The 27,429-nt window shown below is 38.0% G+C and overlaps 1 protein-coding gene and 1 pseudogene across 1 annotated transcript in view; both read right to left on the bottom strand.

The window, feature by feature from the left end:
- Nucleotides 1-27,429, bottom strand: part of MAN1A2 (mannosidase alpha class 1A member 2) — a 203,289-nt gene that overhangs the window by 148,993 nt on the left and 26,867 nt on the right. Inside the window, exons 2-3 of the mRNA XM_006161400.3 lie at nucleotides 11,685-11,940; nucleotides 6,225-6,321 (exon numbers count right to left, since the gene is read on the bottom strand). Of these exons, the coding sequence (XP_006161462.1) occupies nucleotides 6,225-6,321; nucleotides 11,685-11,940 (353 nt within the window). The remainder of the gene's footprint in view (nucleotides 1-6,224; nucleotides 6,322-11,684; nucleotides 11,941-27,429) is intronic.
- LOC102489844 (ER membrane protein complex subunit 4 pseudogene) lies at nucleotides 19,661-20,381 on the bottom strand (annotated as a pseudogene).

The raw sequence follows: 27,429 nt of genomic DNA, 5'->3' as shown, positions 1-27,429 counted from the left end.
CAATGAGATACCACCTAACCCCTGTCAGAATGGCAAAGATTAAGAATATAAAAAGTGATAAGTGTTGGCGGGGATGTGGTGAAAAGGGAACCCTCCTACACTGTTGGTGGGAATGTAAACTAGTTCAACCACTGTGGAGAACAATATGGAGGTTCCTCAAAGATCTACAAATAGAACTACCATTTGATCCAGCAATCCCACTTCTGGGTATTTACCCAAAAGACAGGAGAACGCTCAGTCAGAAAAGTGCTTGCACATCCATGTTTATTGCAGCATTATTCACAATTGCCAAGACATGGAACCAACCTAAATGTCCACAAACCAATGAATGGATTGGAAAAGTGTGGTATATATACTCTATGGAATACTACTCAGCCATAAAAAATAACAAGACCCTGGAATTTGATAGAAAGTGGTCAGATATGGAGGATCTATTGCTGAGTGAAGTAAGCCAGGCTATGAAAGAAAGATATTGTATGTATCCACTCAATATATACCGACTATCCGCACTCTATAATAGAGAGCAAAAATTCGGAGGACATAAACACAGTGAAGGTACTTAATGAGAATAGGACAGTGTGGAATGGGGTAAGTGAAGAGAAGAGGATAGAGAAAGATAGCAAGTGAACAATAGAGAGACAGGACGTTAGTGAGAAACAGATAGGGGTTATTAACTGTTGATGATGACATGTATAGTATTCTCAACTGGATTGGTCTGAGAAGTATTTCATGATGGGCAAAGTATTTTTACAAGCAAAACGAGAAATAGCAATTGACTGTTTTATAAAAATAATTAGAATAATAAAAATAATGATTGTAAAAAATAATTAGAATAATAATAATAATGATTGGGGAAAACATAGAAAAGATATTGAATGTTGAAGTGGGGAGATTAATGTCTCTGTACTGACTGACATGCATGGCATTCCCTTTTGAAAAAGCAATGTAATACACTGTAAAGTTATATGTAATCCAATGTAATAAAGAAGATTATGATGATTTAAAAAAAAAAGAGGGGATGGAGTAATAGATTCAAAATTCTGAAAGAAAAATAACTTCAACCAAGAATACTAAATACTTGGTAAAAATTTTCCTTCAACTTTAAAGGAGAAATGAAATTGTTCCCAGAAGGAACTGTGGTGTGGTCATGCCCCCTGGGGAAGATTTTTCGCTTTCCCGCTCTCTATCTCTCTCTGACAAACGCATGCAAACACATACATACACACACACACACACACACACACACACACACACACACAAGATACTACATATATATACAAAAAAAAAAAAAAAAAAAACCCAGAGCCCTCTATATGCTGCTTGCAAGAAAGAAACTCGGAGTCTAAGAATGAATGGTTGGGTGGGGCCAGCAGGTGGCATGGTGATTAAGGGCGCTAGACTCCCACATGGCTGACCGTGGTTTGAATCCCAGACCTGGCAGCTCACTTTCTCACTTTCCCTCTCTGTCTCTCTCTCACTCTGTCCCTCTCTGATAAAATTAAAACGAGTAAACAAAGTTAAATAAAATCAACCTTTAAAAAAAATTAAAAAAGAATGAAAGGTTGGGAAACATCATTCTATGCAAAAAGAAACAAACAAAAAGCAGATATTCCGTCCTAGTATCAGACAAAATATACTTCAAGAATATTTCTAAATTTCTTGAAATGAATGAGAACAAAAATATTACGCTCCAGAACCTAAAAGATACAGCAAAGTACACATGAAAAGTTTATTGTAACTAGTACTCATAAGAAAATCATTATATATTACATTATTATATCTATGCTTAGCATATACCAAATGTCTACTATGGCAGAAGCCAAAGGGCTTGAAAGTACAGAAATAAGGTAACTTAGATACCAGAAGTTCCCAGGGGTGGGGGGAGCAGTGAGAAAAATTTTAATGGAACAAGAGGAACAGTAAGGTTTGTGAGAAAATTTTTAATGGAACAAAATGCACATAAATAAGAGGACAAGGTTATGGGATGGTGCACCACAGCAGAGTAAATATTTTTCAAAAGGTACTAGAAGTTTTATCAAATGTGTTAACATAACTTACTGTTCAATGTTGAAGATGAATATATTTATATCTTCTATTTGATTATGACGCACTATTTACATCCTTTAAAAAAGGATTAGCAGCTCGGAAAAGCAAAAAAGAAAAAACAGATGTGCTATAAAAATATGAAAGGGAAAATTCATAAAAGAACAAGACATGAAAGGAAAATGCACAAGGAACACGGACAGACAACATTGGGAAATTTTTAAATAAAAAGAAAACTGTACTGGAAAAAAAACTGCAAAGACAAAGAATAATCTTTTTCAAATCAAAATTCTTTCCTTTAAATGTAAAAAGACCTATCTCTAATATAAAATATTCAATTCTCCACAATAACTAAGTAAAAAGAATTTTACTATGAATCACTGTTGTAATAATTTTTATCAGTGCTAACTTATATCCAGCCACATATCCTTCTCCCCACTCATGAGCTTCAGGGGAAAAATCTAATTTGGCAAAACCAAATGTCTGTATCTCATTCTTCTAGTTAGAGCATTTGGTTCAAACATGGACATAAGATCCAGACACAAGAAAATGAGTGTCTAAGAAACCCAAGTGCTCTCTTCTCTACACTGCTCTCTTCTCTACAGATATATTACTATGAAGATATGAAGCTTCAAACTGCTATAGCCATCCTGCTAAAAAGCCAGACTGAAGATACAAATACAGAGAGGAAAGTAAAAAAGAGAAAAAAAAAAAAAAAAAAAGCTTAGCTGGAATCAGACTATTCCAAGACTTCACTGAAATGATTAACTTTCCTCTTCAGTTTAAGCCATTTTGCAATGGATTTTGTGTTATCTGGACATAAACAGTCCCTAATGCCAAGGAGTAACTAGCTAAAAGTTGGAGATTTCAGTTATTACTTAAAAAGAAACATTGTTAGGGACCAGCAGTTGGCATAATGGCTATGTCACTGGACTCCCATGCAGTCAACCGCAGCTAGAGTTCTGGACGCGGTGGCATAAACTCACACTGGACGCTTGTGTGCCCAAGATCCTGAGAGGAGAACAGAGGAGAAAGGATTGCGGTGTGGCCATCCCCCCCCCCCCCCGGGGGGGGGGGGGTAATTTCTTGCTTTCTGTCTCTCTATTGTTCTGGTAAGCACACAAGCCCTATAGTAAAAACCTCCCCCCGCCCCGGAAAAATAAGAAGCATTGTTTAATGGTCCATTATTGCATTGCTAACAGAAATACCTGAGGTTGGGTGAATTATAAGAAAATAGGATTTAGTAACACAATTGTGGAGACTAGAAAATGTAAGGGCATCACCAAAAGGTAAAAGGCAGACTATTTTAGCAGAGCAGTCTGATCTGTATCTACATGGCTTCTTTGCCATTCTGGTCTCATTCCTTATGCTTATATACCTGCTATAACTCAATCATAGAGGTTATACCCTAATGACATTATCATACCCAAAGACCTCACTCTGGGACATCTTGAAGGAATTAATTTTTCACTTAATACTTTTAAAATGCAATCAAGTCCTAACATGAATTTCTGGGGGCTATCCAATTTGCTGCCCACTAACACCAAATTTCAAAATATGAAACTCTGGGGGATAAAATATGTAAACCACAACACTCAGAAAAAGAAAAAAGTTTTATATTCCTGGTTTTTCCTTCTAATCTAAACATTGCAAGTAAAGTTTCAATACCCACCTATATGCTCCTACAATAATAGAATGGCTGAACTTTAAAGTTCTCTCTTTAACATCTGATTCTGTAAAGCAACTGAATTTGAGGTGTCACATGAGACACTAAGAAGTATTACCATTCTCTTAGTTTTTCTTTTAATATATAAGAAAAAGAAAGTAACCTTTTTTCAAATTCAAATTCTACTCACTAGCAAGAATATTAGACACAGAAAAGAAACATAGTAGAAGTCTTAAACTTTAATTTAAAAATATGCACTTATAATTCTGATTACTAAAAATTCTATAATTACACTTGTTCTTTTCTACCATTTCACTATAATTTTCTTCTCACAGTGTACAAAATTTTTTTCTTTAAAGCTTACTAAAGCAGAATCAAGTCCAATACCTACCAGATAAATATTATTACATTAGTTGTTCTAAGAAATATGGTCTGAATAAAAAAATTAATGTTAATAGAATGTTAATAGAAAATTAACATTCAATTCTTATTTTCAGTATATTCTTATGTACCAATCCTTTAAAAGGGCTAACACTTTACCACTGAGTTGAGCAAAAGGGAACCGTTACACGAAAAGAGGATCTATTGAGTTGCTGATGCATTTGTGCACAGAAAAACAGAAAAATGCATCATGACTTTTCTGACAACCCAATACTTTTATTTAACCATTAAATATAGCATCTTTTATGTCACTAATGTCGCATATGGTGATATCCACAATGCAATGGGAACTTTTCAAACTGTAACCTCTGGTGATGAAATATATTTTATTTCAGTAAGTAATAGCAGTTTAATTAAATGTCATATTATGAGATCTCTGGTAGCCATGCCATTGACTGACTAAAGGAATTTTATATTTTATCCTCAACTATGTCTTCCAAATCCACAAGAAAATCTTTTATGACAAAAAAAAAAAAAAGGCAACAGTAAACAAATTGTAAGGGAAATTATAGCATTAGAAAAATTCTTCCATAATGTCACAAAGAAAATTACTATTATTTGGATTACTGTGATGGTATACTATTGTTAATAAAATCAACAGCATTTGATTAATGTATGTGCCTTCTTCCCCATCAAAAGTGTCTTGCCTTGGGAACCAGCAGTTAGCGTAATGGCTATGTCGCTGGACTCCCACGTAGTCGACCACGGTTCGTGTCCCGGACCTGGTGGCTTAAAACTCACGCAGGGCACATGTGCATGTGTTCCCAAGATCCTGAGAGGAGAATGGAGGAGAAGGGATTGCGGCGTGACCATCCCCCCTGGGGGGTGATTTCTCTATGTCTCTCTCTTGTCTGTCTGGCGAGCACACGCACCCTATAGCGAAAAAAATAAAAAACTCTTCCAAAAAAAAAAAGTGTCTTGCCTTCACTGTGCTACTTAAAAGATACCTATCACATCCAGAAGCATTTAAAATGGGGGAGAAAAAGTGACCATAAAGAATAGCTTGTAATTCTGAAGATATCCTGGGTTTAGTAATGTTTGTTAAATTAGTTAAGTAAATTAACTCACTCCTTAAAAAAGTTAAGCTGGGAAATGTAAAAAGTAGATGGTGCTCAAATGAGGTAGAAATTAGAACAAGCTCAAGATGAGCATGTCTCTTTCCTAAACTTCGCTCACACATACAGGAACTGTGAATGTACAACATAGGCCACTCAGTTTACCAACAAAATCATCTTGGCTGTGTTACTTTTATTTTTTTGTATTGTACATATAGCACTATTGAAATCTCTTATCTTTCTCTAGGTTATAGAATAGGGATTATACTAAAGAAAAACAATTATAAACAGGTATTACCTTTCTTGACATTAAAGGAAAAAATGCAAAAAAAAAAAGCTTCAGAATACTTAGATAAATGTGTAACATGTCTGTACATAAAGAGAACATCTACCAAATATCTGTGTATTCCAAAGCAACTGGAACTAAATCTTGATTGAAACTTGAAAAACATACATGTTTCTTCAAATTGCTGTACTGAGTTTTTAAACATTATTTATTTATTTAATTCCATTTGTTGTTATTATTATTTAATTTGACCAGAGAGAGAAAGGGAAAGTGAGAGAGCAAGCAGCCAGGCCCAGGACACAAACCATGGTCGGCCATGTGGGAATCCAGCACCTTTAACTACCATGCCACCTACTAGCACCTCCATACTGAGATTTTAGAAAGAACTTTTAAAAAGTATATTTTATAGGACCAGCAGATGACATAATGGTTATGTTGCTGGATTTCCATGTGGTCAACTGTGCTTCAAATCCCAGACTGGTGGCTTAAAACTCACACCACGTGCGTGTGCATTCACGCCCAAAATCCAGAGAGGAGAGTGGAGGAAAAGGTACTGCAACATGGCCAATTGTTTTGGAGGGTGATTTCTCACTTTCTGTCTGCCTGTCTCTGTCTCTCCAGGGAACATATGCATCCTATAGCAAAAATCTCTCTCTCAAAAAAAAAAAAAGTATCTTATTTTAAAAGATAGAGGTAGAAAATGGAAAACAGCAATCAAAAAAAGCAAACTTACCAAATATGTTAGTGGAATGTCCTTTCCTTGCAATAGGTCTGAGTTCATTATGTCCCCATCCATAGGTCCTGTAATTATCCCAAGCATGTTTCATCATCTTAGAAAAGAAAAATTATAATTTATCAATTTAAATTACTCACAGACTGTAATTTTTATTTTCTGTAAGTTACGGTTCTAATACTATATCCTTACCCATTACCCTAATTCTCTACAATAGTATATTATTAGTAGTTAATAGGGATATAAATTAACATTTGTAACAGTGTAAAATCATATAACTATGTTTAATTTCACAAAAAGAAAAAAAATAAACCAAGTATGATAAACTAGTTATTTTCCTTGAGAGGAAAGGTATCTATTTCTCAATCTTTCTTTTTAATAACTGCCAGCCAGTCCTTTTAAGAACAGCTTCATTTCCCTCACTCTGATTATGACCAAGATGATCACCAAAGGTCTTTACTTCTTTTTAATTTAGTCTGGCTAAAAATTCCCTTACCCTTAGACTAGAGATCAACAAATTTTAATCCTGTTGTTATAACCAAAAACAGAGCTAGATAATATGTAAGCCAATGTCATGGTTACGTTGCAACTGAGCTTTATTATTATTTTTTTAATAGTTTGCTACAGGGTGCATGGGATCCTCAATGAGGAGGGATGGTGAGAGTGAAAGAGAGAGAAAGTGAGAAATCATCCTCCGGGGGGAAAGCCATGCCACAATTCCTCCCTCTCCATTGTCCTCTCAGGATTTGGGGCATACATGCACACATGTACCCAGTGTGTTTTTTAAGCCACCGAGTCCAGGATTTGAACCACACAGTTGGCCATGTGGGATCCAGCACCTTAACTTCCCCACCACCTGCTGGCCCAATTGAACTTTATTTAAAAAAAAAAAAAAACAGGCAACAGGCAGACTTGGTCCACTAGTTGCAGTTTGCCAACACCTGCCCTAGACAAAGGTTGGGTGCACATGAGTCAAGTAGAGACAAGCAGGTCCTTTTACACATATTGCTATAGACACTAGAAGATAAGACTTTCATTTTGCAATCTCAAGGGCTACCTAATTCAGTATATAATCCTAGAGCTGAGAAAGGCTCTCTCCCAACATGGAGAAACTAAGTAACAAAAGGAAAGAGACAGAGACATTGATATTATTAACAATTACTTGTACAGACTTGGATTCAACCAAGCCTAAAGCCCTGGTTAGGGCCATTAAGCTAATAAATATTTTTATATCAATTAGTTTGAGCTGAGTTTCTTATAACCGAGGGAGTTCTGAGCTGTACAATAAGCAAAGTATTTAATTACATAACTGCTTTTTATAACAGTAGACTGTGCATATCAAAAATCTATTCATTGAACACAATACTATTCATTAAAACATTTCAGCTTGTTTTATGCAATCGGCATTAATCAGACACTAAAATTAGACAGAGACATTTTAAAAACACTTAAGACCAATATAATCTTCAGCATGCAGATACAAAAGTCCTTAATAAAAATTAGCAATCTATAAAGAAGATACTATACCATGACCAAATGCAGTTTAAACACAAGAACGTAAGGCTAATTTAACATTCAAAAATGAATCAACAGGGTACAGTCTGGTCGCACAGTCAGTAGCAAACTGACACTATAGCACTGGAAGTCATGTGATTAATCACAAATTAAGGTCTGCAGGTCATCCTGAAAACAAACCAGTTAATGCACATACATATGCCCAAGATCATGATGAGCTAGAGGACCAGTGAAAGGTGATCACTGCATGATGAGACCCTGTCAGTGGTGTCTCTCACTCTCTTGCGTCATACTCCCCCATATATACACACTGAATTCTATATCATGAATAAAATGAATAAACTTTTTAAAATCATTGGTTCACCATGTTAACAGAATAGAGGGGAAAACCAGAGTCGTCTAGACAGAAACATAGACAATGCATTTGACAAAATTCAACACCCTATACATGATTAAAAAAAAAAAAAAAGTAGGGGGTCAAGAGGTGGAGGGATGGTTAAAGCACTGGACTCCCACATGACCGACCTCGATTTGAGTCCCAGGCCTGGAGGCTTGCTTTCTCACTTCCTCCCTCCCTCCCTCCCTATCTCTATTCCCCTCTCTGTCTCTGTGTGTGTCTCTCGTGAGCACACTTGCCCTATAACAAATTAAAAAGAAGAATAATTAATAAAATTAAATAAATAAATCTTTAAAAACAAAACAAAAAATACTCAGGCCAGCAAGTGGCCTGGTGAAAGCATTGGATTCTTACATGGCCCAATGTTGTCCAAGTCCCAAACCTGGCAGCTTGAAAAGTATACCAGGTACATATGCGTGCATGCTCAAAAATCCCGAGAGGAAAATGGAGAAGGGACTGTGGTGTAGCCATCCATCTAGGGGGTGGCAGATTCCTCACTTTCCCTCTTTCTTTTTCTATCCTCTCTGGCAAGTACACACATCCTATGGTAAAAATCAAGACAGAACAAAACAAAAACAAAAACCTCTCAGTAAACTGCAATTATAAGAAAACATCCTCAATCTAATAAAGGGTATCTTCAAAAATACATCACCTAACACATCATACTAAATGGTAAAGACTGAAAGCTTAATCCCTACAGTTAAGAACCAAAAAGGATATGCATTTCTATATCACCACTTCTTTTCAACAATGTACTGGAAGTCCTAGTCAGTGTAACAGGATGCAAAAAAAAAAAAAAGGTATAAAAATTAAAAAGGAAATGCACCTCTATTCACAGAGGACAGAATTACGTACAGGAAAATCTCCAGCAATCCACAAAAAAGCCTTTAGAATTAAAACTGAATCTGCTAAAGTAACTAGATACAAACTAAAATCAAATGTATTTCAATATGATGAGTTATGTACTTATAGCAAATAATTGAGTCTAAGGGTTATCTTAGGTTCTACTAAACACACGATTGTGCTATCTGAAAAGACATGTATATAAGAACAGTATTTTAATAAATTGCAGTGATATCTGAAAAAAGCATCTGCGAAATCTATCAACATTTCCCCCATCACTGTCCAAAGAAAGTGCCTTAAGCAGTCTGTATATAAAACAGAGACTCTAGAAGTCAAAAATCATACTGTAGCTCATTTTGACTCTATCAAGGTGAAAGTTTTATAAAAATCCTTAAGGCCAAGCATAAAATATCTGCTAAATCATTGTATTCATCATTAGAGTTTATATTAATAGGTATTTGACTATTTGAACTAAATTTATTGTAGTTTATAGGATTTATTTTAGTTTATAATAAACAAGCCTTCTGAAATACCAGTGATACTATTATAATCTGACAAAGTCTTTTCTTCATTGGGAAAACTGCAAAGTCCACCAAGAATTATCAAGAGTCCTAATTAACCAAATTTAACTCAAATGATCACTAGATTCCTCTGTCCCCTCTGGTATTTATCTATAAGTAACTGCTAGAGAAACAAACTGAAAGATTTCTGGGATTAAAAAACAATTTTTTGAGGGAACCAGCAGTTAGCGTAATGGCTATGTCGCTGGACTCCCACGTAGTCGACCGCGGTTTGTGTCCCGGACCCGGTGACTTAAAACTCACGCCGGGTGCGTGTGCGTGCGTGCCCAAGATCCCGAGAGGAGCATGGAGGACATCCCCCCTGGGAGGTGATTTCTCGCTTTCTGTCTCTATGTCTCTCTCTGTCTGTCTGGCTAGCGCATGCGCCCTATAGCGAAAAGAAAAAACTCTCAAAAAAAAAAAATTTGAGATTAATCCTTTCCCTTTCTTCAATCCACGGAGACCATGGAAGGAATGTATTCTTAATTCAATGTGCTTGAAGGGTATCATGACAGGTTTCTTAAAATATGGCAACTATAATGCTAACCTTTTTTCATAAGTTTACTTATTTCTTCCATCCAGAGAGAGAGAAGAGAGACACCTCACAACTGTGTCCTCACACCACAATCTACCCCAGACTCAGCCAGCCAGGATAACAGGCACACATGTACCCAATACATAGCAACCTAGGACACAAACCTAGGCTGTTCTTATGTGGTTTTAGCATTGTGCTGTGGAGAACGGTCAATCTGAGCCAACAGGGTGACCTTTAGACATATACAGAAACAAGGTTCCATGAGTTGTCATTTGCACAGTGATGAGGGCAATTTGCATGCGAATACACTAGCTACCAGTTATTACTGAAACTGCAGAGCAATATCTGTCTAAAGGAAGTCACATGTGTTTATCGGAATTGGCCCCGAAAGATCAGAGAAATGACATAGCACCAGTTGTCCTGACATCTTCAGCCAATTAACATCCCAAAACAACTGGCTTTGCATTCCATTTCCTCTTTCCCCATTTTTTGCGCTTTAAAAGAATAAACCTGGATGGCTATCTCCATCAGAAAAGTTGGGGCCACCAGATCCTCACTTTTCTATACTTGTATGTCTTTGTGTGTTTATTTTCATGTTTATTTCTAACCCACAGCCCCGCCACTCAGAAAAACACATTCTGACGAGTGATTCCAGGCATTGTGCTACCACTATACCATCATGGCTGGCCACAATGCTAACTCTTTAGAAGCATATTTATGAGGAAATTAGCATAGTATCTAGCAGAGGCCCTTGATACTGAACCCTTAAGAAATAGCTTATATGGGCCAATCAGTGGTGCGGTGCCTAAGACAGCTGATCCCATAAAGCTAAGTGCACAGTACAAGTCTCAGACCGGCATTTTTTTTTTTTTTTTAGTTTTTGCTATAGGACATATGCACTCACCAGATAGAGACAGAGAGAAAGAGAGAGAAAATGAGAAATCACCTTCCGGGGGAATGGCCACACCACAACCCCTACTCCTCCATTCTCCTCTCAGGATTTCGGGCACACACATGCATGTACTCACCATATTTCCCAAGCCAGCAGGTTTGGGACTAAAACCGCTCAGTTGGCCTGTGTGTTAATCCAGCCATATTAACCTACACGCCATCTGTTGGCCAAGACCTAGCAACTTAAGAAATATGCCAGGCTCATACATGTGTGCCAAAAATCCTGTTAAAGGAAGAAATGGAGGAAGAGGAACTGTAACATGATCATTTCCCAAGGAGGTACTCTCTCACTTCTGCCTCTCCATCTCTTTCAGGTGAGCACACATGCTCACTGACAAATTACAACAAACACACAAACAAAACTTCTTATTCATGCTAAAATAGATATGGATCTATTCTACATTATTTATAAAATGCCAAAATTCAAAAAATCTCTGAATACAGGGTCATATCAAATTTTTAAAGTGCTCAATAATTATATTATAAACAATGGTAAGAAAGAGTTATAGCCCTTATTGCCAACTTAGAAGATAAACTATAACTATGACTCAAGAATAAATAAGACCAAATTATAATACCTTATGATATAAAAACAAATGTTTATATCCAGTCAAATACATATCCATAACCACTCCATATCACAAATTTCTGCTTATTACCTCTTTAATTTTTTCCCTTTTCTTTCTTATGTCATTATCTTCTGGATCTCCACCATTTATTCCTACGAGGTTTGGAATAGGAACTGGCGGCAGTGGCTTATTCTCTTTTGTCTTCATTTCTTGAACTACCTTATTTTTCTCTGTCTGAATTTCTGCTCTTATTTCTTCTCTTGACTTTTTTAATTTTTCTTTTGCTTCTTCCAGGGCCTTCTCATGATCAGCTCGAATTTTATTTCTCAGTTGTTCTTCTTCTTCCCTGAGTGAAAAAGAGCAAAAAAGATTTAAATGTGAACCCTCTTAAGAACTTCCACCTTTAAACACAAAAGGTTCCTCTGTCAAACTACTTTTTTTTTACTCTTGTCATTGAAAAGATAAGAATTTTTAGTGAGGGGCCAGCATACATCACTGGACTCTCACATAGCCGAAGGCGGTTTGAGTCCGACCCAGTGGCTGGAAACTCATGCCAAGTACGTGTGTGCGCATGCACATGCCCAAGATCCCAGGAGGAGAATGGAAGAGAAGGGATTGAGCATGGCCATCCCCCCAACTCCGGGGGGATGATTCCTCACTTTCCCCTCTCACTGTCACTGTCTCTGTCTCTCTGTCTCTCTTTCTCTCTCCAGCAAGCATACATGTCCTAAGGCAAAAACCTCTTTAGAAAAAAAATTATCAGTGAGAGAAATTCAGATTGCCCAAAAGATGGGATAAATATAACTTAGAACAAACAAAATAAACCCTTGATGCTGAAGAACAAGCACTCTTCCCAGTAGAGGAAGAGGCAACCTAGAAACACACAGTAAAGGAAAAGAGAACCTAGAAACAAAGTTACAATTTCTAGGCTAAATGAGAACAGAAAAAATATCAATCAATAATTTATTTGGACATATAAACAAAAAATAGAGAACAAGGAAAAGTTAAATGAAGGGGTGAAAAATGAGAAACGGCATTAAGTATCAGAGAGGGGATAAAATATAAAACATAGGGCCAAAGAAGAAAATAAGGGGAAAGATTAAAGGATGGGGAATTTTTCATTTACAAATGGAAAATGTACACAGATCTTATTATGGTATACTAGCTCCCAATGAACATGCACATGACTACTTAAAACTCTCTTGAGCCCTTGTTAAAAATAGATTCCAATTTAATAAGTCCTATTACAAAGAGGTTTTCAGATGAATCTGATGAGTACACAGATTGGAAACCACTACTACAGTGGTCACCTACTGGATTTTCTACCTAGCTCTACTTTTTAAAGGCAACTCAATCTTCTCTCCATATCCATCCCAATCCACATGAATGAATACAGGAGTAGGCTGTCAATTTCCAATTCAGCCAGTGATGATCATTCCAAGGATAAACACCTAACTTACTGTGGTAGGCAGTTAGTCAGTCATGAGCGGGCAGCCCTAAGAGAAAAGCAAAAGGCTCACCAATCCCAAGGGGCCAGGAGGGCGAGGCAATTTGCCATCTTCCTTCCTTGGGGCCTGAGGAAAGCACACCGGGATGATTTGTAGATTTTTTTCTCTTATCAAAAAGACCCAAGCAGTTAGCGTAATGGCTATGTCACTGAACTCCCACATAGCCGACCATGGTTCGCATCCCGGACCCGGTGGCTTAAAACTCACGCCGGGCGCGTGTGCGAGTGTGCCCAAGATCCCGAGAGGAGAATGGAGAAGGGATTGCGGTGTGACCATCCTCCCTGGGGGGTGATTTCTTGCTTTCTGTCTCTATGTCTCTGTCTGTCTGGCGAGCGTACACGCCCTATAGTGAAAATCTCTCCAAAAAAAAGAAAAAAGAAAAGGAAAAAAAAAAAAGACCCAAGCAAGCATTTTGGTCAACACCCTAATCCCCAAGTAAGCGTTTTGGTCAATGCCCTAATTCCCACTGGGATGATCAATTAATCAGGCAGTCTAATTAAAGGACCTGGCTGGCTCACACTGGGCATGCGCGATAAGGTGATCAAATTCCTCATTCCTTACCTGTGAGAAAAGTTCACAAGTGCAGAAGAAAACGTGTGAATTAAAATTCAAATGAAGGACAGGTAATATGACAGACCTCCCACCAATAAATATTCATGATCACCTCTAGTAATAAAAGTAACAATTAACCAGTAACAAGCACGGTTGCCACCTAGCAGTCTACCCGCCCAAGAGCCTTTTGGGTGTACTTTCCTTTCTTTCCTATTAAATCTTCTTTTCTACCTACTTCATTCGTGGTTGCGGTTTCATTTTGTGCCTAGGGACAGATCTCTAATTTTAGTGATCTGGACCCAAAGAACCAAGGACTTCACAACACAGCTCGAATTCTTCCATCTGTTAACATTACCAGTGACCAGAGTCACCTCTCCAGAAATTCAAACTCTATAAATGGCTGAACTTAGAACACTGGTGGTGAGAATATAAAATGATACTGCCATGCTAAAACAAAGTTTAGTGATTTCTTAAAAAAAACTAAACATGCAACTATTACTGAATCCAACAATTATACTACTGGGCATTTATCTCAGAGAAATGAAGACTCACGTACACACAAAAACCTAAAAAAAAAAAAAAAAAAAAAAACCAGTCTAAAAAAGTCAGAAACTGTAGGATTTCTCTTCATGAGGTACTAACTGAAGGCAGAACCATAGAGACAGAAACTAAAATGGTAGTAGCCAGGGGCTAGGGTTTCGGATCATGAGCTTTTATTTAACGGGTATAGAGTTTTGGTTTTACAACATAAAAAGAATTCTAGTGATGGATGGTAGGGATGGCTACATGACAATATTAATGTACTTAATGCCACTGAATTATGCACTTCAAACGGTTATTAAGATGGTAAAAATTCATGTTTTGTGTATTTTATTACAATTTTTAAAAATGAGGGAAAAGGCTTATACACAAACACATACAGCAATTTTAATAGGCAAAAACTGAAAACAATCCAGATTTTCTTTAACAAGTAAATGATTAAAGAAACTGTGGTATAGTCACACTATGGAATGCTACTCAGCAATAAAAAAAGTAAATTATTCACACTCACAACCTGAATGGACCACAAGGTATTATGTGTAAAAGGTATTATGTAAAGAAGCCTGTTTCAAAATGCTATATACCATATAATTCCATTTACATGGTATTCTTTTCATTTTCTTTTTTTTTTTTTAAGAGAGATTTTTACTGTAGGGTGTAGTGCATGTGCTCACCAGAGAGACAAAGAGAAACAGAAAGCAAAAAATCATCCCCCAGGGAGGATGGTCATATAGCAATTCCTTCACTTCGCTTCTCCTCTTGGGATTTTGGGTACACATGCATATATGCCAGGCATGAGTTTTGAGCTGCTGGATCCAGAATATTACACCATGGTGTAACGGTTAAACGGTTAACATTGCTGAACTCCCATGTAGTTGACAGCTGTATGAGATCCAGACCCTGCGGCTTTAAACTCATGCTGGTGCATGTGTGTGTGTGTGTGTGCTCAAAACCCCAAGAGGAGAATGGAGAAGACTGCACTGTGGCCAGTCTCCCTAGGGGGCGTTTTCTTGCTTTTTGTCTCTGTCTCTCTGGCGAGCACACAAACTCTAGCAAAAATCTCTCTTTAGGAAAAAAAAGATACAAGTATAGGAATGGTGAATACAATGGTAGCTAGAAGTAATGGCTAGAGGAGAGTTACTGTCAAAGGAATAACACAATTTTGTTTTTTTTTTTTTTGAATGATAGAATTGTCATGTATCCTAATTGTGGTAATGGTTATGGGAATGTACACATATATTAAATCATAAACCCATATACCAAAATAGAAAAATACCTTTTTACAATCCAATATTAAAAAGAAAATATTAAATGTTTAGAGGGAAAATAATCTAATTGCTAGCAGTGGGAAGGTACTGGTAATAAAAACAGGAGAGAAAAGGGGCAGGGGCATAGCAGAGCTAGAATCAGAAACACAAGGTCACCCAGTAAAAAGGAAAACTCCATGCAGCCTGCAGACAGACTAGTTGTGGGAAGTGTATGGCAGAGAGGAACAAGGTTGGCTCCAGTGAATCCAAGCAGAATTGACAAGGGAGCTAATCTGTTTAAGAGACTCAGGCAAATAAGGGCACCATTAGCACACAAGTGCTAACCAAATCTTATAAAGGTAACCAAGGCAACCACAGGCAGACATAACTCAAGAGTTTTTCAATTCCCTTTATCCACCTCACCCCCTTCCAAAAAAAGCTTACCTAGCTCCATAGAACAGATATCATAATCCATCTAGTTTTTTCCAACTGGCCCTATAGCTAGGGCTGGCCATGTAAACCTATTCCAACCAAATAGATAAAAGGGGACTACTGGGAAATATTTTCCTTAATGAGTTTAAAAATGCAGAGTCAGCTAAGGGCCCTTTAGCAGCTAAATCTAAAACAAGCTAATTGTCCATTCCTATCTTCAAATTTAGTTCTGATTCCAAGTTAATGACCGCCATCTAGCAATGAAGAGGCAATAAGCCTCAGGACAAATGAGCAACATGGTCAGAAGAGAAGACAAGAAAGAGAAAAGGTGCCTGCTATCTCAAGTTACTGCCAGGGATCTCAAATGCCTGCCCACAGATTCTGTGAAGCAACCATCAGTTGGGTCATTTCCAGCTGAGAATTTTCCCAATTCACCTGCTCACTATGTAAGTGCACACATATTAATGGATTCAGGAAAGCAGAGAACCTAGGACTGAACTCCAAGAACAACAACATCAAAACAGGAGAAGTGATTCTTAAGTGGGAAAGTCTCCAAAAGGAACCAAGTTATCCATTTCTAGCTCTGAGCACCATAGTATCCCTTTTTTAATGGCATGTGGAAACCCCCATAATGGATTCAAAGGATCACAGGCATCACTCTGGAAAGTATCTTCATGTAGCAGTGGACCGCCACAAATAGGTATTACACTTTCTAGAACCCACTCTGTGGGAGGGTGAAAGATACAAGTCACAATGAACCACCTCTCAGAACTTCGCAATATTCAAGAATCTAACAAAGTCTGCAATAGAGATGCTTAGCAGGATACTTCCCAGATTTAGCCATAGTCCCTCTTTTTTGCACACTCCTTTTGGCACCAGGGAACACAATGATGGAGAGCAAATGCCTCTATGCCATGAGGTAAGCCAGTAGCAGAATGCCTTTTTGCTGTGTGACATTAGATGTATGTCACCTTTTGGAGCTTCCTTTACTCAGTTGGTGTTAAGAGAGCTGCTCTCAACCTTGCAAAACTATTCTGAGGATACAGTGAGATGACATAGGGATCAACAAGTCCAAAAATATCTGTATGTTAGTTTCCTTTCTTCCCTTAAAATCTACTCTTATCACCACCACCACCACCACCCACCCACCCCACCCCACCCACACACACACATGCACTTATATATTTTGAGCTAATATTAGTGTCTTCAGGAACCAGGACCTATACTCAATAAACTCTTATATATAACTACTTGGCTTCCCTAAACTAGGTGAAAGGAAAGGAACAGTTTCTGGACAAATCTATAAGGACTTAGAGGGTACCAAACTCTCTTAAGATGAAACCTACTTCTCATAAGGTAGAATTAGGAGAAATTGGTCTCTCTCTCTTTCTTTTGACTCCATTACCAGTACTGATCTTTGTCTACATGTCTAGAACAGCAGTCATGTCAACTAAGCCTTTCATTTCTAAAACAATCCTAAAAACCCTAACTCCTAAACTCTTTGTGTGATATTCAAACCCAAAGTCTGGGGAATTCCCTAAAAAAGCACATATCCATATTGAACATGAGCCCTGGTCTTTTGAAAAGTGGACATCATGGGACCAGCAGATGGCATAATGGCAACGTTGCTGGATTTCCATGCAGTTGACCGTGGTTCGAGTCCCAGACCAGGTGGCTTAAACTCACATCAGGCATGTGTGTGTGCATGCCCAAGATCCCGAGAAGAGAATGGAGAAAGGATTGTGGCATGGCCATCCCCCCGGGGTTGATTTCTTGCTTTCTGTCTCTCTGTCACTCTCTTTCTGGCGAGCGCACACACTCTACAGCACAAACCTCTCAAAAAAAAAGAAAAGAAAAGTGGACATCAGGAGAGGCAATCTGTTCAGAGACCCCTCTTGTGCTTGTTGCTGGATGGTTTGAGGACTGCTCAGTCCAGGAGCTAGCAGTTGACTAACCAACTTTAAACTCCCCTCAAGCCCAACAATCTAGAGTCTTCAACTGATTCTGTGATTTCATGAGGGTTCTGCCAAAACCACATAGACCAATGACTTCCCTCAGAGTAGACTAGCTTAGCAGACCTAACTGTAAACTTCCTCCTTAAATTCTAAAAAATGGTGTATAGGGAATAAATTCCTGAACCACAATCTCCTTCCACAAACAACTGTTTTAAAAGAAAGTCTAGAAAAAATTAAAATATATATTTCAGAAACTGTGGGTTGAGCTATACATAAAATAAATAATAATAATAAAAAAAAATGTGTGTGGAGTCAGATCCATAGCCTAGTGTTTAAGGGATCCAGATCACACACGGCTACCATAGTTCAAACCCCAGCCCTGGAGGCTTGAAAAATATACTGAGCAAGTGTGCATGCACCACATCACAACAGGATGAAGAAATGGAGGAAAGGGGATTACAGTATGTCCATGGCCCATCATGGGGTGCTTTCTCCCTCTTCTGGCAATAAAAAATTTAAAAAGCACATGAATGAACAAGAATTCAAAGGTGATATGCAAAAAATAATAGTAGTGTACTTCACTTAAGAAAGGGGAAATTTTAACTTCTTATCCAGGCTCCAAAACTGAGTATATAACTGTCTCATATGAGGTCTCCACTGAACAAATTTAAAATACAACAGTAAATCTCAGTCCTCAAAACCTTCTTTTCTGCCAGACTTCTTCATATCAATGAATGGCAATTTTTTTTAACTGGGGTTCCCAAATCTAAAGCCTAATTTTATATACATATACATATATGTTTTTATTTATATATAATATATATAAGTAAATTTTTTATGCTATATGGTATTTGCTCACCAGAAAGACAGAGAGAGCGAGAGCGAGAAATCATCCCAGAGAGGGCATTGGACATGCCACAATCCCTTCTCCCTTCTCTTCATTGGATTCTGGGCATGCGTGCACATGCACCCAGGGCATTTCCCAAGCCACTGGGCCTGGGACTCAAACTGCAATGTCAGCCATATGGGATCCGGCATCTTAAATACCATACCAACTGCTGGTCCTCTAAAACCTATTCTTATTTTTCTTTCTCACACACTTCAAATCAAATTCAATAACAATTATTTTCATTTTGCTTCTTAAACATTTTTCAAAGTCATCCACTTTGCTCTGCCTCCAATGCTATCAACTGTGCCCCAGGCCACCATCATGCCTCTCCTGTACTACTGTAAGAGCCTTCCAATAGTTTGTACACATTCACTCTGGTCCCACACAAGCTGTGCTCCTTTTACACTCCAGATCTAATGAGCATTTTAAAATTATGTCAACTATGCTACTAACTCATTTAAAACACTTCACTGAGGCCCTTACCCTAAGAATTTCTACTATGGCATATTAAGGAAACCTATATGGTGTGGTTTCTACCTATTTACCTAACTTCACCTCACACAGACTTCCTCTACTTTCTATACTATAGCCATATACCTTTTTTTTTTTTGCTCTTTAGTCTGGTTTATTTTTTTCATTATGTATAATCTGAATCCATCATTAGTTTCTTCCACGAGAGTCTCTACCAGAATTTTACTGTCCTAGCTTATGTTAAATAGAAGTGAAATATTAAAATAGATTTAAGGGAAAATTGTGTAACTTTTTTAAAGCATTATTCTCAACCATTTAATTTATTGAAAGATGCTGCTATGGTTTTTGATTTAGCAGCAACCATTCTTTTGTTTACATAGAGTTATGGCTTATTTGTTGTTTTGCTCTGTACTGGAATCATAAATAAAGTTTTCTACATTATTTTTAGTCAGAAGCTGTGATACAATTTTTTTGTATTTGTAGTAATATGCACATTTTCCTTGTCTACAAGGATACTCTGTCTACCATGAAGAAAAGAGAGCTTTTTGGTTCTTTTCAATACGTATTACACATTAAGAGTATGCTGAGGAGCCACTGGGCATAAAGGAGATAAATGAGACCCAAATACATAGGCACTAGATGCCCCAATTCACAAAAGCAGTCCTCCACCACTGAACTCCATTCTCTCAGGGGGCTCAACAAAGGCTAACCAGTCTGATGCATGTGTTGGCAACAGTCCCATGGACTAACACTTGTAAACAGCCAATGCCAAACCCATCAGGTTCCCAGTGAGATAGACCAAACCCTGAAGAAACTTCTGGCTTGAACTTTCTAGCATCTTGAAAGTTGCTGAAATGGCCAGAAGTACCTGAATGGGTCGCCAGGCCATCATACACACCATCATAGTAGGGAAGATGGAGATTGTATTGCCCGCCACGTACATGATGAAGAGGTTCATGGGAACCTGTTTGAGAGGATCAAGGCAATGTCCCAGCAGCACTTCTCCACCTGGATCCGATCTGTCTTTTGCACACTGGTATCAGGCACTTGCTTGTCCAAGTAACCAACTGGGTACAGTGAGTCTCCCTGGCCACTGCCCCAGTCACTCCGGCCCCTCCTCCAGGCCCGCTCAGCTCAATGGCCCACTTGAAGCGCCGGCCTCAGTTGGCCACCAGGCCTCCCTGGGCCATCATGGCAAACGTTGCCTCCTAATGCCACAGAGATGCTCACTCTGAAGTGTAGGTCAGCCACCAGCCTACTCGAGTCCCCGACTTCTCCATCTCCCCTTCAGCCATATACTTTTTTTCAGTTCTTTTTCACACCATAATCTTTCCGACCCATAGCCCCTTAGGCATATGTTTCTTCTGCTTAAAATACTTACAATTTTTTCTTTGTTTTCAAGTCACAGATCACTCATAACTTCTTCAGTTTTCACATGACTCTGGTTAATGTCTGTCTCTCCTAGTAAGACCATAAACACCATATATATAAGTTCAGATACCCTATCTTTTTTTCCAATATACCCTTCAATGCCTAGTACAAGAAAGGCATTCATTTGCACTTGTCCCTCAAAAAGTACTATTTGTTTAAAAGTTTAGTGAGTACACTCACCACTTCAGAATAACCAGTATCAACTAGAGCAGAGAAACACCAACCAGTCTAGTCCTTCAGAATCCCACAGTCCCATGAACTTACTCAGACCTCCTGTTAATTAATAGGTCATCGGGAAAGTCACGGTGTGTTTTTCTATGCAGAAATGCACCATATCTTTCCCAACAACCCAAAAGGTTCTAAGGAATCATTTTGTAGCTGGAAAAAATATATATACTCACTCACCACTTCAGAATAACCAGTATCAACGAGTTCAGAGAAACACCAACCAGTCTAGTCCTTCAGAATCCCACAGTCCCATGAACTTACTCAGACCTCCTGTTAATTAATAGGTCATCGGGAAAGTCACGGTGTGTTTTTCTATGCAGAAATGCACCATATCTTTCCCAACAACCCAAAAGGTTCTAAGGAATCATTTTGTAGCTGGAAAAAATATATATACTTAACCCAAAAGTCAGAAGACAAGAATTTTAGTTCTAACTCTGCCCCTGACTCACAACTAACCTTGGATCTGCTAGTTTAGAGATCCAAAGTAAGTAAAAGTACTCAGTAAATTATAATGTTCTATACACACATAAACCACTAATTATTTCAGTCCTTCTAACCTCCCTGTTCCAAAATACAGCTATTGTCACAACTGCCAATGCAAAAACTGCACTGTTTTCTTCCTTTAAAAGTATTTTTTCACAATAATCATTTAGCAGCACTATGCATTCCATAGCTAGTTTTCTTCCCTATATACCTCAACATTTTTTCCCTTTGATTTCAGTTCAATGGCTCATCAAATTTTGTCTTAGCAGCCAAACTTCTAGATTTAAATTTATTTAAATTACCTGGTTCATCTCTTTGGAACTCCTTTGAACTCCTATTGTCTCTTGGATGATCTTTCTTTTACTTAAGTATTTTTAAGACTTAAATTTGTTTTTTTATATCCTCAACATAATCATGTTAGTCTTTTACCAGTAACTATCCCTTCCTTTTCATTACTGGCTTCTACATTGCTGGGTAGGAAAGAAACTGACCTTGCACAAAAAGAAAGATGGCCACTGTCCTGTCTTAGGGGAAGTTATCTGTAATATTTAATAGAAGTATCCTTGTTCATGGCAAGTGCTAGCCACATCAAATCTTTAGGTGAGGTTGGCTTGGCCACACCTGAAAACTATAGGATGGAAGCTAGCCATGCTAGAAACACCAACAATATGACAGGGTGAGGGCTCTGAATCACACTATATCAGTCAATTCAATCTATAATAGAGATTGAATTCAACCACGTATGCCATCAATCATGCTTACATAACAAAGTCCCCATAAAAATTCTGAACACTGAAGCTTGAGTTAGTTTACCAGGTTGGAAATTCTCAAAAATTGTCACACAGGGAACCAGCAGTTAGCGTAATGGCTATGTCACTGGATTCCCACATAGTCGACCGCGGTTCGTGTCCTGGACCCGGTGGCTTAGAATTTACGCCGGGCGCGTGTGCGTGCGTGCCCAAGATCCCAAGAGGAGAATGGAGGAGAAGGGATTGCAGCGTGGCCATCACCCTGGGGGGTGATTTCTGTCTCTATGTCTCTCTCTGTCTGTCTGGCGAGCACACGCGCCCTATAGCGAAAACCTCTCAAAAAAAAAAAAAATTGTCACACAGATGCTGGGAGATCGTGTCTTGACTCCACAGGAAAATGGCAACCAGAAAATTATTCAGAACTTTCCTGGATATACTCCTACTCCTTCCTTTGGCTGATTTTAATCTGTATCCTTATAATCTGTATCCCTGTAATCTGTTAAACTTTTGTGAGTATTTCTGTGAGTTCTATGACCCCCCAAAATTGTCAAACCTAAAGGTACTTTTGGGTACCTCTGAATTTCAGGTGGTATTAGAAGTGAGAGTGGTCTTGTGAAGTACTGTGCCCTCAATCTTTGCAGTTTGGTTAACTTTGTGTACCTTCCAAGGCTTCTAATAAAATCTAAATCTTGAATCTATAGGTTCTCTCGAGATTTAAAAATTACTGTAAAATTTTCAACTGTATCTTAATGCATAATATTTAACTAAAATTTTTATATCCCGTAAGTAATATAAGGTCTATTTGTTATTTTTATTATCTTGGTTTGTTTTGTTTTGTTCTTTCCTTCGACACATCTTTAGTCCTTGAAAAGCAAAGAAAAAAAAAAAACACTAATCACTGTGGCTTAGGTATGCCAGGCAAGAGCTTAGTCAGTTACTGAGATTATCTTATTTATTTTTTGTACCAATTTATGAGGTACCCTCTATTAAACAACACCTCCATTATATTATGAAAACACTGAAGCACAAAAAGAAAAACTAAGTAATTTGTTCAGGGTCATAAAGCTAATAAGCAGATAGCCTAGACACAAACAAATGTATTTTGACTTCTTAAACACTATGTAAACTCTGCTTTTCATGTAAGAGATGAATTTCATCTAAGAATTCAGTCTCTTACTTACTCTGTAAATACTGATCATTGTTTCCCAATATCTTTTCTCTGTCTTCCTTAGTTCTAGAGCCCTGAATTTTTAGTTAGCATATGCTCCTGCTAAATAAAAGCTCTATTTCTTGGCCGCTCTTACTAAAACTGTCTTGCAGAATTCATATATGTGATCATAAATTAATTTCTATCTTGCTTAAGCCACTGTTATTCAGCGCTTTTTTTGACTGGTAAATGACCTTATTTTAACTAAATCATTATCATCCTAGATGTTCTCCTTCCCTGAGGCTGTTGTTAGTATCTGAGTGTTCATTTGCCAGAAATAAACAATCAAGTGACAGATTTCTTTCTCAAATAGAAAATTTAAATTAATCATTTTTGGAAGTACCCTAGAGGACAAATACAATACTGAATTGTAGAGATACATAAAATTACATTGAAATCTTGCTTGACCAAGATTTAGGTAGATACAAATATATCCCTTTCATATTCACTTCTTCTTTTCTTGAAATTTACCATTTCACTCATTGACATGAGGCCTCACTTATCCATGAAATATAAGTGAATAGATAAAATTTTCCTTCAGAACTCCTCTTACCTCCATTGAAGTCACTCTCCTTTTTATTTTATTTTTTTTTTAAGTTTTTTGGTTTTTGTTTATCTTTTTATTGGGGGACGCAGTTGCTATAGAGTTTGTACACTCACCAGAGACAGGGAAGTGGGGGTGGGGGGTGAGAAATCACCAGCAAAGGGGATGGCCACACTGCAAATTCCCTTCTCCTGCATCTTGGATTCTGGACACACAAGTGCAGACACCCAGTTTTTGTTTATCTTTTTATTGGGGGACGCAGTTGCTATAGAGTTTGTACACTCACCAGAGACAGGGAAGTGGGGGTGGGGGGTGAGAAATCACCAGCAAAGGGGATGGCCACACTGCAAATTCCCTTCTGCATCTTGGATTCTGGACACACAAGTGAAGACACCCAAAGTGACTTTCTAGCTGCTAGGCCTGGGACTCAAACAGCGGAATCAGATATGTGTTATCCAGCCACCTTAACCTCCATATCACCTGCTGGTACCTCCCTTCTTTTTACCACTATGTTTTTTCAAAGAGTATACAACTTGCAATTTCCACTTTCTATACCTCTGTCTCAAACCTGCCTTTTGAGCAGGCCTATGATCAACTGGTGTTACCATCTTCAATGCACCCAAAATATGTATTCCATCTTTTTGGTCACATCTGCTTTTACTCTATATACTCTTTCTATTCAGCATCATCCAACTGTATTTTCTCAATTAATATGTTAAAATAAACATGGTCAGCCTTTACCAGGTTACTAAGTATTCCAGATCCAAAAAATTAACAATGCATAGGAAACTGTTGTCAAAGATTTGCCAAACACCTCCAACTCAACATGTTCAAACAGAATGAAATTATTCATATAAAAAAGGAAAACCACAGACTAAGCTCATTCACAAATAGCAGTAACAACAACAAAAAAAGAATGTTGGGACCAGCAGTTAGTGTATGGCTATGTCGCTGGACTCCCACATAGTCGACTGCGGTTCGCGTCCCGGACCCGGTGGCTTAAAACTCACGCTGGGCGCGTGTGTGTGCGTGCCCAAGATCTCAAGAGGAGAATGGAGGAGAAGGGATTGCGGCGTGGCCATCCCCTCTGGGGGGAGATTTCTCGCTTTCTGTCTCTATGTCTCTCTCTGTCTGTCTGGTGAGCGCACGTGCCCTATAGCAAAAACCTCTCCAAAAATAAAATAAAATAAAATAAAATAAATGTTTTTACAATGTGAAGAGCAATATTAGAAAAAAGACAATTCATCATAACTAACTGAATTTCTCCCAGAAATATGAAGAGTTTAATATCATAATAGTATAACGATATAATTATTCACCAATAGATTAAAGAAGAACAAGGTAATCATATTCTGTCGAAACAGCAACAACAACAACAAAAAGTGATAAAATTCAATCCTGACCTTAAAACCTCATAGCAGACCATCTCATGACATGTGGTTAAGGACACTGGATCCTACATGGCTGACTAAGTGGTTCAAGTCCCAGACCCAGCCTGAGAAACACACCAGGCATATGTGCATATGAGCCCAAAATCCTGATGAGAAGGAGAAATGGGAATGAAATTACGGTGAGACCATTCCCCACAAAGTGGTTTTCCCATTTTCACTTTCTTTCTTTGTCTCTCCTGTGAGCTCCACGGATCCTCTGGTGAATTTAAAAAATAATAAAAACAAAACTAAAAATTACGTAGCAATAGAGAAAAAAGAAACTTGTTTAGCCTAAAAACAAAACAAAACAAAAAAATCTCCTATATAATGCTAAGTGAAATAGGCCAGTCAGCCTATAAAGGACAAATAAGGGGTGGGGGGAGTGGTCAGTAGGTGGTGTGGTAACTGAGGCACTGAACTCCCTTGTTGCCAACACCAGTTCAAGTCTCATACGTGGCAGCTTGAAACACACCTGGTACATGCGCCCAGAATCCCAGGAGAAGAATGGAGGAAAAGGGACCGCAGCTTGGTCGTCCTCCAGAAGGGATGATTTCTCACTTTCTGCCTCTCTCTGCCTCTTTGGCAAGCACTCATGCCCTATAGCAAAAATCTCTCAAGAGAGAAAAAAAAAAAAAATACTGTATGTCTCTGCTTAACATATACTGAATGTCTGTATTTTATGGCAGAAAATGAAAGATTTGATGCCATAGAAGTAGAGAGGGCAATGGTAGATACCAGAAGAAAAAGGGACTGTGGTGTGGCCATTCTCCCTGAGAAGGTGATTTCTCACTTTCCCTCTCACTGTGTCTGTCTCCCTCCTCTCCAGTAAGTGCACACATTCTATGGTAAAAATCTTAAAAGGAAAAAAAATGGAAATAAATAAGAATGAATCACTATTGCAGCTTCCATTTGATTGTTCTGGAAGTCTTAACAAATAAAAAAAGAAAAGGAAAACAAGAATAAAATATAAGAAATAGAAAATTTTTAAAATATATAGCTTCGGAGCCAGTAGGTGGCATTAGCAGTTAAGGCACTGGACTCCCACATGGTTGACCATGGTTTAAATCCCAGACCCGGTAGCTTGAAACTCACACCTGGAGCATGTGCGTGCATGCGTGCATGATGCCCTAAATCCTGAGAGGAGAATGGAGGAGAAGGGATTGCGGTGTGGCCATCCTCCTTGGGGGTGATTTCTTACTTTCTGTTTCTCCGTTTCTGTCTGTCTATTTGGCAAGTGCATGCACCCTATAGCAAAAAACTCTCTCAAAAAAAAAAAAATGGTGTATATATATATATATATATACACATATATATATATACACACACACACATATACACGTGAATATATATGTATATATGTATATATATACACACATATAAATATAGATATCAATATCTATATATGTCTAAATTATGTCTATATATAGATCTCTATATCTACACACACATACACACACATATTCTGTTGCAAGTAATATGATTTCTACATAGAAAACCCAAAAGAATCTACAAATTATGATGAATAACAATGCAGCAAAGAAGGGAAGGAGATGGCAGGAATTCAATACACAAAATTTCCTTCCCTAACTATTTAGTTTCATCTTTCTAGATTCCATTCAAACTTCCACTGATATACTCTTTTTTTATGGTAATTCCACTCATTCTTCATTCTACAGTAATACTAATGTTTACATAAACTTTCATTCACATCAATTACTACCTTGCTAAGATTTTTAGGCCTATTCTTCTAATTCAGATTTAGAAACATGAGAGCTCCTAAGGACTTTGGCAGATAACTATTTGCAATCTTTTAGTATCTTGAAAAAGATAAATGACAATGGCCTATACTATAAAGTTTTCTTTTAATGACAAAGTTAGATAATAAATAGCTTCAAACATTCTATATTTTAGAAACTTTGTAGAGAGGCCAGCAGGTAGTGTGGTGGTTGAAGGTGCTAGACTACCACATGGCCAACTGGGCTCAAGTGCCAGACCTTGAGGCTTGAAAATCATGTCAGATATGTGAATGTACATGTCCCAAATCCTAGGAAGATAATGGAGCAGAAGGAGTGCAGCATCACCATCTCCTGGGGCGGGGGGGGAGGTGATTTCTCCCTTTCCCTCTCACTGTCTCTCTCTGGAGAGCACACGCATCCTATGGCAAATATT

This window comes from Tupaia chinensis, unplaced genomic scaffold (assembly GCF_000334495.1).
Source record: "Tupaia chinensis unplaced genomic scaffold, TupChi_1.0 Scaffold138517_1, whole genome shotgun sequence".
Taxonomy (NCBI): Eukaryota; Metazoa; Chordata; class Mammalia; order Scandentia; family Tupaiidae; genus Tupaia; species Tupaia belangeri.
The sequence above is the reverse complement of the archived record's forward strand: the minus strand, read 5'-3'. Positions and strand labels throughout refer to the sequence as shown.